A 14,730-nucleotide genomic window follows, 5' to 3' on the forward strand; every position below is an offset into this window, starting at 1 on the left:
TAGCTATTATATACCAAAAACTCCTGAACATATTCCTTTATCAGAAAAAAAATCTTTATTCAATAATGCAGAGATTCTTATTGCCTTACTCAAGCTAAACTTTTATTAGACCATATGTATCATAGCCTATATATCCCCTTTGCAATAATATCAGCACAAAATAAGACATACTGTCCTGGGCATCTACCAGTATTACCCCAAGAAACCATCATCCTTGGGGACCTTGACATAGACTGGGCCCAAAATTGTATCTGATACCTTCACTACCAGTATTAACCTGTATTTTTTTTTCTCAACTCATAAATATACCAACAAGCCCTCCTCTAATGCCTCTACTCTGTATTGTATTGTGGCAACTAACCTCAGTAATATTTATAACTATGGCATATTATCTGACAAACTAATTGACTTCCTGCCGAGTTTTGATATCAGGCTTCTATGCAATCCAGTAAATCATCACACATACAAGGATTTGCATAACCTATCCAATTTTAATGTAGACAATTTAATCAACATACTCAAGCAGGACAATTGGAATATGTTAAAAAAAGTCTTCCTTTAGATGAAACATGCTTGAATTTAACAAAACCTTTGCCAATATATTTAAGCACGCCCCCATTTGGAGAAAAAGAGTTAAACTTAATCCACCAACATGGCTATCTAAACACAATAGGCAACAAATGTTGCTTTGGGCAAGGCCTGGAAAGCATTGCACGCCAACAAATCCCAGGAAAAACTTCTACACTACAGACAGACAAAACAAATCAATATTTTAACTAACAGCAACACACCAAAATTATCCTTAAAATTCTGTTCATTAGTCCAAAATCTTAAAAGCCCAGGCAAAAGTCAACACCCCACTCCCTTCCCAGAAGTCATTTTATCAACATTTGCTAATAACACTAACAAATATTTCTTTCAAGTTATTAGAGACAACCCCATCACCAAACCAAACCATTTCCAGCTACAAAACCCCGTGAAAACCCATTTCTTACTCAAACCTGCCCCTATCCACAACATAAGAAAATATATCCTAAAACTAAAAACTACAAGCTCTGTTGATGATGATATTCTTCCTGAATTTCAAAAAATTTCAACTGAAGCTCTGTCATACCCAGTATCTATACTAATAAACAGATTCATTCTAGAATCTTATGCCCCAACCATTTAGCATACATACTTCCTTTTCATAAAGAAGGCCCCTTTCTGACTACTCCAACATCAGACCAATTGCCATTTTGTCAATGTTGTCTAAAATATTAGGAAAGTATATCCATTTCCAATTACTGCAATACCTAAACATAAACAATCTTCTCTCCCCTGCAAACAACATGGTTTTCACCCAATCCATAGCACCACTAATGCCCTACTTCACTTTGCTGATACCATTAATAAAAACAGAAATACAAGGAACCTAGTATCTTCCTTATTACTAGACCTGTCTGAAGCATTTGACACTGACAATCACCATAAACTATTACTAAAGTTCTCCTCATTGGATCTCTCCCCCTCCTCCCTCTCCTGGTTTAACCTCTACCTAACAGGTAGATTCCAAGCAGCCAAATGGCAGTCAGAATACTCCCCATTTCTGCCCATTACTGTAGGCATGCCACAAGGTTCCATACTTGTACCACTCCTTTTTAACATATTTGTAAATGATCTACAAATTGTTTCCAAGCACACCACTCTTGTACACTATATAGATGACTCAACATTCATCTGCACAGCCTCTAACCTACAATCATACTAGACCTGGAGGCATATAACCCAGTTTTGTTTATAAGACACCTAAGAACTTCAGTGCTATCTTAGAGAACAAAATAGGCATTACAAAATGTGATTGCTCTAAACAATATCAGGACATCTTGGAAGATAATACATTAAAATTGGGGTTTGGACAATATACCATTGTTAATCTACAAGGTGGTAATTGTCTGAGTAAAGGTGTGGTATATGTTGCAAACTGCTCTGGTTGTCTGAAGTTCTGCATTGGTAAAATTGAAAGATGTCTTCAAAAAGAATCTACAGACATGTTTATGACATCCAGAGAAAAAGCACAAATAGTCTTTTATACAAACAGGTTGAGGTACTTGCTGGATTTACAAAGTTTAGCTTTTCTATCATTGAGAAAATAATGCCAAACATTAAGGGATGGAGTTGGGAAACCAAACTGGACTATAAGAAATCATTTTGGCAATTGAAATTAAACACTAACTGCCCCCTGGGCTTGAATAAAAATGTTTTAGTTCTTTCAGTGCTAAAGCTTAGGGCTGCAAAATTGTGATTTAATTTCTGTTTAACAAAAGTTTTTTTGTAATGTAGTAGAACATTTTAATTAGTGTTTGCCTCTATAACTAGTTCCAAATAACTGTACTGGTCATTTTTGAATAGAGGGGGGATGTTTTCAATAATTGTTTATATTTTTACATACTCATATATTTATTAATATTCATGGATACTTTGGAATTTTTTTTTTACAAAAGATGGTTAAATGGAAAATGTTTTGTACACTAATATTTTCTTAATTAATCTTATTTAATTATTCATGAGAATGTTTTAAATGTTTGTCATATATTTCCTTTTTAGAAGACCTAGATGAAGTCCTTTACATGTATTCACAGGACAAAAGAGCTCAGTTTATCAAAATAAAATAAAATCTTGTTTGACATTAAAATAGTAAATAACCCTTTACATCATAAAATAATATTTTAAACTATAGCTACAGTGAAAGGAAATGCAATTTTACTGTAAACTTATAATGCAAAAAAAAAGGAAGCCTGTTAATGTATTCGCATCTTTAAATAATGATGCAAAACAAAACTGTTTTAATTTTCATATTTAAATTATAAAGAGAGTCTACGACACTATTGAAAGGTATAAGAAAACTGAAAACTGTCCCAGTCAAACTGCATATACATCAGTATAGTCAGTATGAAAGCCCCATAGAAGACCATCTTGCCATCTCAAGAACAAGGAGAAAGAAACAACTAGAAAGGTTGCAATAACAGAAAAACTGAGTGGACAACTGCCTTGAATACCATCAACAGACAATCCATCTAAGCCAAGAAGTCAGTTCTACTGTATGGCACAGCAACCTGAGCATTAAAGGCAGAGTGGTTTAGGAATCCAGTAGTGATGGAGATGAAGTGCCTGAGAAGGGTGGTAGGATGCACACTGCGGGACAGGTGAAGAAAGGAGTATATCCTAGCAGAAGCCACAATAGCTCCAACTTCAAGCAAGGCCAAACAGAGCAGATTACGGTGGTTTGGGTACATGTGCAGAAAAGCAGAAGACAATCTAGTGAAGAAGATTTTGGACAGACAGGAAGAAACAAAAGGAAACAAGGGTAACAAGCAAAGAGGTAGATTGATTTTGTGAGAGACAACCTGTGACAATCAGGTATGACTGTTGAAGAAAGGAGAGTGGCACTGAATCAGGAGAGATGGCAACAGCTGACACTACGCCCCAACCCCATGTAGAAAATAGGAAAAAGGGGATGGATAATGATGACGACGATGATGATGATGCATTACATTTTAATGACTTAAACTCTGCAGAACAAATGCATTTCTTCATTTCTTCAAATATTTCTTCTGCTCTGGATGTTTATTTTGCTGGGGGGTGTCGTAACGCTTAAGGTATGTACATCACGGACAGAAGTTACATGGCTTGATTCTCACCTTTCAGGGAAATTGGCTACACTTAAAATGGCCCACAAGGGCAAGTAGCCTAGTACCTACCTATGAACCTATGAAACAATAAGAGGAAGAACTGGTGCTGATACTGAGGATGACTAATACAGCCATAGCAGGGGAGAGACATTTAACATTCACAATAAGTGAATATAATTTTATATATTTGTAGTGTACTGATGCTCAGTAAGCTAGACCTGAGATCTGGAAATTGCCATCTAGATCTCCATACTAGCAGTAAGAATAAACTTTTATTTTCAATTTTTTAAATATTGTATTAAGAAGATACTTCTCACCTCATCGTTGATGTAAATTCAGCAGCTGAATTTTTTTTCAAAATGAAACTGAATGAATATAACAGAAAATAGAAAATTTGCATAATTTTGATGCTAGAACAAGTCAGAATAAACATGGTACATCTTTGAGGAATATGATTCTAATCTAATTGACTGTTTTTTTTCAAGTCCTGTTTCATCAAAGGGACAATTTCTTGAAAATGCCCCTTTCTACTGTGCTGATATGACCTTGACGGTGATTTCATGACATTGCCTCTCTCCATTTAGCTAACGTGACCTTGGATGTGATTATATTTAGTAAAGTGATGCAGATACAAAGCCTGACACATGGGGAGAGTGGGGGTTTACACCCCTTATTTCATCCATGACAGTCTTTTTATCTTTTTTTTTCATTTGTTTGGAACTTTCATGTTAATGAACAGAACTCACAGAAATCAGCCATTCATTTTACACAAACAGCCACAGTGGATTAATGTCAAGCAGATATAAACACTGAAGGGAGAAAAACGAGTTCAGCAAACATAGGCTACAGGTCTAAGGATTTGGTTGGTTTACTGAATGATCGATTGCTTAATTAATTTATTGATTGATTTATAATTTGATAACCAAGTAACCTAGCTATTCAGCCAACCATTTTCAGCAACAACCTGGGCACAAAGGGAAATAAATCCAAGTTATGAAGTAGTACATGATAATATTGGTTAAAAATGTAAACAAAATGCCTAACAAATATAACAACAGCTATATACATTAAATACAGAGCAGAAACAAGGACATAACAGATGCAGTGTAAAGTGTTCTACAATAGATACAAAGAGTAAAGATTTTTGTACAGAACATTTTGCATGGAACTGACAAATACAATGAGAAATGGAGAACAAGGTTCATCTGTTTTTGATTAACAATTCTCTCTTCTACTCTAGCCAAAGGGTTTTAATTTAAATTGAAGAAATGCTAAGGGAGAATGTTATGGAGAATAATTATTTATAGGGATACAGTCAGAGATCAGAATAATTATATGAAGTGTAATACTTTAGCAATGCAGCTGTAATACTAATTTAACAGTTATATAGTGGCTGTTATTCTACATCCTTAAAGCAGATACAGATGTAAAAGTCTTGAAGATGATTGCAGAGTATAAAGCTCTTCCTGGAATACACATATATTGAACAGTTTATGTATATCTGTGGGGAGATGATTCCATGTCATAACTACTAGTTTGGAAAAGTTTTAGTTTTTTCCCCATAGCCTTTAGAAATGAGGTCTATGGGTATAGGAATGTTATCTCCTTCTGTGTTTCCCTTTACAATTTGTTTCTAAGAGTTGAACAATATTTGGGGGTATATAGGATTTTAAAGTTGGGAAATGGAAACAGGTAGTATTGTCTGGCAGTAACAGGAAGAAGCCACTTGGCTCTTTCAAGCATTTTTCAGTGGTGTTCTGTGGTATAATAAAATTAATTTACTTATGTTATCAATGCCTGCTTGTATGGCTTTGATGTTCTGAATGGAATTTATGCTAGTAAATAAGAATGCATATTCCAGCAGAGGGATTAAGCATTGACTGCAAAGGCTTCAAGGGTTTGTACTCATAAATGGTTGGAGACCATAGAGCAGACCCAAGCTACTTTCCAGCTTTGGATATAATTTGATCTGCATATCACTTTAAAGTTAGTTGTGAATCCATAAGTAATCAAACTGGGAACCAAAATCATTCTGTATGATGCTAAAACCCAAGAGCCTGTTCCCCAGTTCCAAAACTAACCAACAAAAGATACTGTAGATAAATGGCCATGCTGATGTGAAGTAAACTCTTGAGTGGTTGTTATACAGTTAATAGAACTTTGTATTCTGAAATCATATGAACATCTGGGAGGTAAAGGGGACTGCTAACACAGAGAAGCAGTAGTCAGGATTGCTTGTTACCTTATCTCTGTTCTCATGGCGTTTAAGTAGTCATTGGTGGGTTACTTCACATCAGCACGGTCATTTATCAAAAGTATCATTTGTTGCTTTGATTCGGAACTGGGGAGCAGACTTTTGGGTTTTAATACATAAGTAATGCTAGATATTCATAGTCTGGTATCTGATTTATTTTATTATTAAATATGTCATTCATGGTAACATGGGTTCAGTGTTTTAGTTCTTGAGTAGTGCCAAAGAGCATAGATACAGTTTTATTCATGCTTAAAGTCAGTCTTGTCTGTTATTCAGGAACAGAGGAGAGTAAAGTAGCACTGCAGATTTTCCTTTATGTTTTGGTTGGTTTTGCCTCAATAATACAGGATGACAGTGTTAGCACAAAGCGTTATTACACTGGAGCGAGGATCATGAGTTTAACCGGACCATTCATGTTGAGAGAGAAGAGAATGGGTCCAAGTACCAATCCCTTGGGATATGCAATTAAAAGTTTCCAGGTTCATCTACAGGTTTTTATTTTGGATGCAGAAAGTCATTGATGGAATGTAGTTCTAGAACCAGTTAACTATGTTATATCCAAATGTGAGTTACTGTAGGTGGTAACAGTTTGAATATTTGGATCCGCATGAACGAGTCCTGTGATGTGGAAACTGAATTGCAGAAAATCTAGACTTACATATATTAAGTTGGAGATTGCCATTTCTAATAATATTCCATTTTCTCTGAAGTATGGTGATCTCAAAGTTGACATATATAAGTTTGGGGGAAGTAGGGGAAGTTTACAGTAGAAGTGCAAGGTTCAATATTCACTCTTCTCCTGGATTTTTGGGATTTTTTTTTTTTTTGCTTTTCAAGACTCAGTATTTTGAGTCCTAACATTTCAGAAAGGGGCTACTGTAGGCTCTTTTTTAATGAGAAGAAATGACGCTTTCTTTAAGTCAACAAAAGTACCATATAAGCAAGCCATTTTCCAAAATAGTTATCTGTTACTGCATTCATGGCTGTTTTGTATGCCATTTCAAAAGTAGTTTGTTAATTACATAATAAGCCATATTAACTAATATGTTTGGGCATATAGTCATGTAGGAGTTTGTCATGTTGTCTAAGAATGGCATGTCCCTACACACCAGAAAGGTTATGGTTCTAAAGAACTTATCACTATCTAAATGTTAAAAAGCCATAAAAAGTATTTTAAATATGACAAGATGTAGTGAAAAAGTTATTAAAAGTTTTCAACAGTTATTGTGCTACTTACAAACCTTACCAGGAAAGGCACTACATGGCCTCATGGCATACAGGCATGAAGCCATGACAATAACTCAGCTAGTCAGGCTTCAACAAGGAGCATGTGCCCTCAAGAAGCCAGCTGGATATGGCAAAGAACAGAGAGTTATAGACTGCATATGTCTCCTGGGAGGATGTTGAGAGGCATGTTGTGAAGCATATTTCCTGCTAGGGAATTTATGTTGGAGAACTAGCACAATCTATCTGTCTGTATATGGACAGCAGGGCTGCCTAAAGGGCTATTTCATTTATGGAACTGGTCATAACTCTGTTTTCCACCCACTACAAGACACCTGCCCTAACCAGTTAGAAAATATGCAGAGGAGATTGTTAGGTATCATTTAAATGTACAAAATACAGTATTCTCTTTGCATAAGTCTAGAAATGCAACAATATTAAAGAAGGCTTTCATAGTGTGCATACAGTTTCAGTGAATGCACTTTCAATCAATGAAAATTACCTTCAGTCAAGAATATTGATAAGAACAGACTGTGTTGTACATTTGGGTACAAGCACATTTTGTTTGTATGGTACAAGGTTTGGGAAACGAGGCTAAAGAAGTGTGTAGAACATTACAGGGTGTTGGTATTATTAGGAAATACTTCAGACACAGTTAGTTAAGTTGTTTTTCGTTTAGACTGTTATGTAGAAAGTTATGGCACTGCAGTCCTTATAAGTCAGTACAGACACTCTGGTATGAGTGTAGAAGTCATGTCAAATATCCACCATTCCAGAATATTAATTATACTATTCAGGAGAAAAGGAATATAAAGAATATGAATGCAAAGGAATATTTAATTTTATTAGCACCGTTATTGGAAATGGTGTTTGGATATTGTTGATATCTACCTCTAATGTACATCATAAAGTATTTTTAACTAAACTACAGTGTTTGCAGACTTTATTCTGAAATGCATAAAAAGACTTTGCCCATAAAGACAAAACTGGCAATTGTTCAGCACAGCTCTGGGTAATTAACAGATAAAGATGTTTACTCCAGTATTTTCCAGTTACTTCCAATTCATTCCAGTCTCCTACAGTCACATCAATTATTTCAGAGATGTCAGGGCATAACAAAAACATCTTCTATGGTCTATCTGCATAATGGTCATGCCACTATCTATTTATACCCAATAAGGAATGATGAGGCAGAGCTGAGTTGATTGGCCAGATGCCTGGAAGTTATGGGGATGGCCGGAAGTAAAGAAAAGGACATTATTATGAGTCTGTTTATACCCATGCAAAGTATCATGAAAACTGAATGGCTGTTTAGTTTCTGATCAATTTAAGTAATACTGTATTAAACAAACTAGGATTTATCATACACTATTTCCTTTAATACACTAAAAATATCAGAATAAACAGAAAAAATAGAAGGTATACAGATAAATATAAAGGACAAATAAGCACACAGGTTTTATAGAGAATTAGTAAAAAAAAGCAGTAGAAACACCACCAAAAAAGAAGAAATCGGTACATTTGTAAAGACTCTATTAAACAAACAAAGATGTTAAATGGATGGAAGAATTAAAAGAAACAGTAAGAAACTCTAATATACAAGATTTGAAATGGGATGAAGTAACAGCTGGAGAAACTGAGACAAAATTATGAAATCTCCTAAATGGAAAACCCCGGGTCCAGATGAAGTACCTAACTTCTTGCTGAATGTATTAACAGATTTATGCAAATATTTAAGCATGAGTTAAAATTTAAAATTTAAAATTGCTCATATGTACTTCCCCAGCAGACACCAATCTGATTGCCAACAGGAAAAACAATACTTCTCCATAAGAATAAACTTGCAAGCATCCAAAAAACTATAGACCAATACCTTGCCTTCCAACAATATATAAATTACATACTAGAATTGATACTCAGACACTGTTTATAGCCATCTAGAAAAAAAATCAATCATGAAATATAACAAAAAGGTAATAAAATAAAATCATACGGAACAAATTATCATTTTGCTGTTAAACAAACCCACAACAAAGAGCTGAAAATAGGAAAGCATGGCATGGACAGAGTACAAAAAAACAATGCACAGCATCGTAATCCTACGTTCTTGGATAATGGAATGCTTACAGATGTGTAAAATATAGCCTACATTGATCAATTAAATTGGAGCAAGTATGAAACAATTGTAAACCTCTTTGCAACTAAACCATGACAAAGGGTAAACTATTATCTCAATGATAAAAATTCAGTGGAGGATATTCTAGGGTTACTGTTTTGTTGTCACGGCTGTTTTATCTTGCCTTAACACATTAGGCTATGCTTACAGTTTATCTTCCAGAAATCAACCTTGTTTAAATTAATATCATCTACTTTTGTGGATGATTTAAAATTGTATAGTTGATTAGACAAGGAACTAAAGTGCAACTACAAATTGATAAAACTTTTTCAGATTATATAAGAATGATATTTGGTCTTGACAAAAGTGCAAAAGCAACATTTACAAAATGAGGGGGTGCAACACCAAGAAAATGTTAACCTAAGACAGGAATATAATATGAAGAACTCAAATAGGAGGGAGTATATGAACATTTGGGAATAGAGGAAAGGCTGCCGATAAAACATGAACAAATGAGAGCAAAGCTTATTAAGTCCAAGCTACACATCAATTTGCACTTCCTGTTCTAAGTTACAGTTTTGGTGTGATTGACTTGCCCCAAACAGCATTAAATCTGTTAGACAAAAAATAAAATGCTTCATGTTTATTGAATGATATATAAAAAAAACTCTGCATACCAAGATTATATATCCCCCAGTCTGAAGGAGGTGTGGGCCTCCTTAAAACTGACTACAGTCTGCAATTGTGGGACTGCATACATATTTTCTGACGTCATCAGATGCAAGTATAGTAAAAGTTCTTAAGCATGAAGAGAAGATGTCTAAGATGTCATCTTTGCTCAGTTTAGCAGAAGCATTTCAGAAAGAAGTGATAACAGAAATCAAACCTGAAGTAGTTGAGAATCAGACAGGAATTGTCACTTATTTTCCCTTTACTTCACCAGTTTTAGCTGCTGCCTGGTATGCTATTTGAACTCAGATTACCCATTCTGCAATCTGGACTTAATTTATCTGTTTTATTTATATATATTTATTTATATATTTTTTTAGTTAATTATTGCTAGTCTGATGATATTGTTAATATAACTGAATATTTATTAGTACAGGGCAATACCATAGAAGAGCATGATGAAAAGCTAATATACCTGCAAACAGATGGAGATATTATAACCTCAAGATGAATGCAAGTAAAAAATTAGGGTAAGAAAGCTAACATTATGTGTTATATTCTAACATCAAAGGGCTTAAACTCAGACACTTGACAGACAGACCTCTAGTCCAAATGTCTAGACCAGAGTACCAACAAGCACTAATGAGCTGTTTGGTATGGCATAGTAACTTTCAAAGTTTATTTCAATTATGTCAGACATAAAAGTGGCTTAGAGAAAGCAATTGGAATGAAGAGTAACCAACGAATGGGGTCCTAAACCTGAAGGATGTTTTAAAAAGCTTAAACACTTAATAACACAAGCACCTACACTGAAATATGTTGAACTGAATGAGTCAAGATACATTAAGAATTTAAAATATAAACATACATATATACACACACACACACACACACACACACACACACACACACACACACACACACACACACATGGATCATGTTTATAATGGGCAAAAGCTTGATTGATCCTTAAGAATTGAAAACCATTACCCCAAACAATCAAACTGCACAACACATGTATCATGCTTTTTTAGAGGGAGATCCTCTTGCACCCACCATGAGGGTTCTTGACAGCACTATACCTCTATTACATACATCCACAATACAAAAAGATGTAAGATGCTGCATCTGTAAACACAATACTAACACTTATTGAGATCCTGTAGAGGTCTCATAATCGCAAACATAGTCAAGAAAACAAGACCATAAAATTGGTGCTTAATGAAATGTACATTGAGCACTTTAAGGTCATACCTGTGAAGCAACTACAGACAGAGAGAGAGAATAAATTTCCTCTGAGGTTATTTAAAATATCACTTCAAAGGGCATTACTAAGACTGCAGTGAACGTTTAACATGACTTGACAATAAGTTAAAAGGCAGCAAAAAGATACATATAGCAAATAAGCTATATCATACATACTTGCTTATGATAATCTGGAAGTAGGTGATATTTAATTATCATGACAGATAATAACCTTAAGGAACTTCAGAGACTAATCCAAAAATGCATATATTGAAAAAGTGACTAAAAATGGGTGGTCAATACAGAAGTCAGTAGTAATGAAAGATACACAGGCTTAAGCTCCACTGAAAAGGACAGTTGCTGTTTGAAAGGTCTGATGTTTAAAGCTGACAAATGAATAGTGCTTAATCATTTAAAGAATGATCCACTGACAAGAATACATGACACACACAGGTACTGTGAAATGCAAAAAAAAAAAAAAAAAAGGGTTCAAGATGTTTTATTTTGCTAAGGAATGTAGTACAAATAAAGCAAAAAGTTCAGAAATGTGCTTTGTGTTATGTTTATCATACTGATAATTCCAGAGACACAGTGTTGTCCTATTCAGTACCAGGAAGCCCATGATGTAAAGTGGCACTAGAATCAGATAGACTGTTAAACTTTAGTTACAGTTGTGGAGTATGGAAAAGGGTAGTTTACACAATAGTTTAGGCTGCCTTCTAGCTTTATTGGAATACAAAAAATATTCCTCTGTATGGTTTTAGACTTTTGTCTCCTCAGTTACTCTTGGGTCATTGTCTGAAGGAAAGGAATTATACAGCTAGCTGCATTACTGCAAATGTCCGAGAATCAATGTTAGGCACAGGGTATTGAAACAGAATTGGTAAAGGCAGAAATTCTATCAAAGAGAGAATAGTGAGACTTTGTGTACTTCAACTGATAAAAATAATAAAATAGTATGCTAATAAATAAACATAACTGTATATAAGGTTCATAATTCACACCACAGAAACTCTGTTACAACAAACATGAAAGCCTTACCTTTCCTTGTTCATAGTTACCGTTACTCCATAGAACTATTGCAAAAAACAAGAAGACTGGCCGAAGTAAGGCTGACTGCAAGGTGCCGAATTTTAAAATGTTCAGAGTTCGCCTTATATAAAAAGAGAAAATATGCAATTATGCAAACACTGTACTTTGCATTCATTACACTTCTGAAAAGAAAGGCCATGGACAGTTACATTACACTGTAAAGAAGTTAAAATCAGTTTTGCTGAAGTAAATAATCTAGCTACAGTTGCTATAACAAATTTATATATGTATGTGTGTTATTATGACCAGATTCCCCAGCTAGATTGTAGTCTATTTTTTATGGAGGCCTGGAGAGAAAAGCTTCAGTATAATTAAATGCATGGTACATTCCAAATATAAAAATATGATACTTTTCATGAGTAGAGTTCATCAGTTCTCATTTGTAAAATAGAGCTCCATAACAGCTTCAAATCAGCACTGTGTGAAAGATGTGACAGTTCTCCCATGAAACCTTGAAGAAGAAGACACCAAGAAACTAAACTGGTGAGCACAAATGCCTTATTTACCAAAACAGCAAATCTTTTAACTGCTTTCTACAGCCACTAAACTCCCTTCATTCTAATTCAGTGGTGACACAAATATGAATAACTGAGACATCCACCACAAGAAAGGAATCACTGATGGCACACAGTTTGAAGTTGAATCAGCAGTTATTTCCCATGGAAAGCAGTGACTAGTGTTCTGTTCCTCAGAATCTACTGCCCTGGACAACTAATGTTTGAGCAACTAGATGTAGTCCACCTACAGATGCACCAGTAGCAACAAGTATGGTGAGCTTGGTAGAACGTAGCATATGAAGCTCTAATTCTGGATGTACATTTTGAAAGTTGTAAGTTAACACTTTGCAAACTTTTTTTTTGCATGAGTGAGGTCATGAAACAGCCACCTACACTATTCTGACTTCTGGGATACCCCTGAGCAGATATATCCCAGTGATTCAAAAAACTGATGTTAAACATGGGAGGCAAACATCCACAAGGACCATGTCTTGTGTTATAGCATCTTGGATGACCTAACATATAGTTTGACTCACAAAAATGTGCACAAACCACCTGCAAAATCTGGCATGCCTCATGCAATTTCCTGGAATGTTGGTAGCACATCATTAGGATATTAAAGTGCAAGGGTAGGCAATTGTTTTACTAGCAGAGAAAATGAAGTATTGTTTCTGGAATGTGCCGCCAAGCACAACTTCTACACTTCTCACCAGAAAAGGAACCACCTGCTAACATTCTTTTAGGAAAGGGGATGGTGCAGTGGTGCAGCGATAGCGTTTTCACCTCACAGCAAGAGGCTGTCTGGTTTGATTCTCGGCTGGGGTGCCTTCTGTGCGGAGTCTGCATGTCCTCCCTGCATTTGTGTGGGTTTCCTCCAGGTGCTCCGGTTTCCACCCTCATTACAAAGACATGCATCTGCAACATTTCTCCCCAGGCCTCTGCTGAAAATTGGCTTAGTTCCAAGTCGTACTTTCCCGGCTAACAAATGTTAAATAGAATAAAAATAAAAATAAATTAAGTGAGCTGTAGTGGCATTAGGACCCCTTTTTCTAAATCTGTAAGGATTTTGTCATATAATATGTTATAATCATGCTTTTTCACATAGTTCTAATACCATAGACCAAAATGTGTTATAACATATCTCAGATTTTGAGGGTAGGATGCTCAAGTCACTCTACTGTCATTAAGTGGCTCCAGCCTACCTTGATTTGTATACAATTGTTGGCATTCAGATATAGAGGATGGAAATGTACTGTCAAACAAAATAAAAGGTGACAAACACTTGCTACTTAAATCACTGACTGTGGTAATTACAGCTGGAAACCCATTGATGACATCCTTGATAGGTATCATCTCTGGTGTTAAACAAGTTAAATCTAGTAGCGACTTCTCTCTCAACTTATTCACTTTTTGCCTACTACTTTGTAAGCACTACTTCAGTGCTTTAGTATCTGGGAGGTGTCTCACGGGTTATTTTAATGTAGATGCTAACACATCTAATACTATTTGAGAAGGGTCAACTGATGGAATTAAAGAAGGTTTTCTTTCCTCATTGGCCCTCTTTAAGAAAAATCTTGATGACTGGATGGGAAATAGAAAATTCACCCAGGAGATCACTTCTGCAGCACTGCTTGACAGGGGCACAGGAAAATAATTTTCTTGGGTGGCAAAAGCCAGGGAACCTTTTTGGATAGGCTTATATAGGCCCCAGGGCCGATAGCCTAGTACCTACCTATGAACCTATATTTTGCATAGGCTCACATTCAACTTAGTTAGTTGGACTGGTGCATGATGGTGAGTTGTGCTTCTTTGTAGGACCTCCTCAGTCTCTCTATGACACAGCAACCCTTGCATTTATCTGCCACTTTGTTGTACAACACCAATAGGACCCATTTTCTTTTGTTTTTTTTCCAAAGTGGTATAGATAATGCCCACACTTAATAAGGCTTTACCCTTTTGTGA

At 35.4% G+C, this 14,730-nt stretch overlaps 1 protein-coding gene across 2 annotated transcripts in view; it reads right to left on the reverse strand.

Annotated features, from left to right (window-relative positions):
- Positions 1–14,730, reverse strand: part of LOC122789626 (organic solute transporter subunit alpha-like) — a 423,087-nt gene that overhangs the window by 119,864 nt on the left and 288,493 nt on the right. For both annotated transcript variants that reach the window (XM_044057020.1, XM_044057021.1), the window contains exon 5: positions 12,221–12,332. In XM_044057020.1, coding sequence (XP_043912955.1) covers positions 12,221–12,332 — 112 coding nt within the window. The remainder of the gene's footprint in view (positions 1–12,220; positions 12,333–14,730) is intronic.

Source organism: Protopterus annectens, chromosome 15.part0, assembly GCF_019279795.1.
Source record: "Protopterus annectens isolate FY-2018-M chromosome 15.part0, PAN1.0, whole genome shotgun sequence".
Classification (NCBI taxonomy): domain Eukaryota; kingdom Metazoa; phylum Chordata; order Ceratodontiformes; family Protopteridae; genus Protopterus; species Protopterus annectens.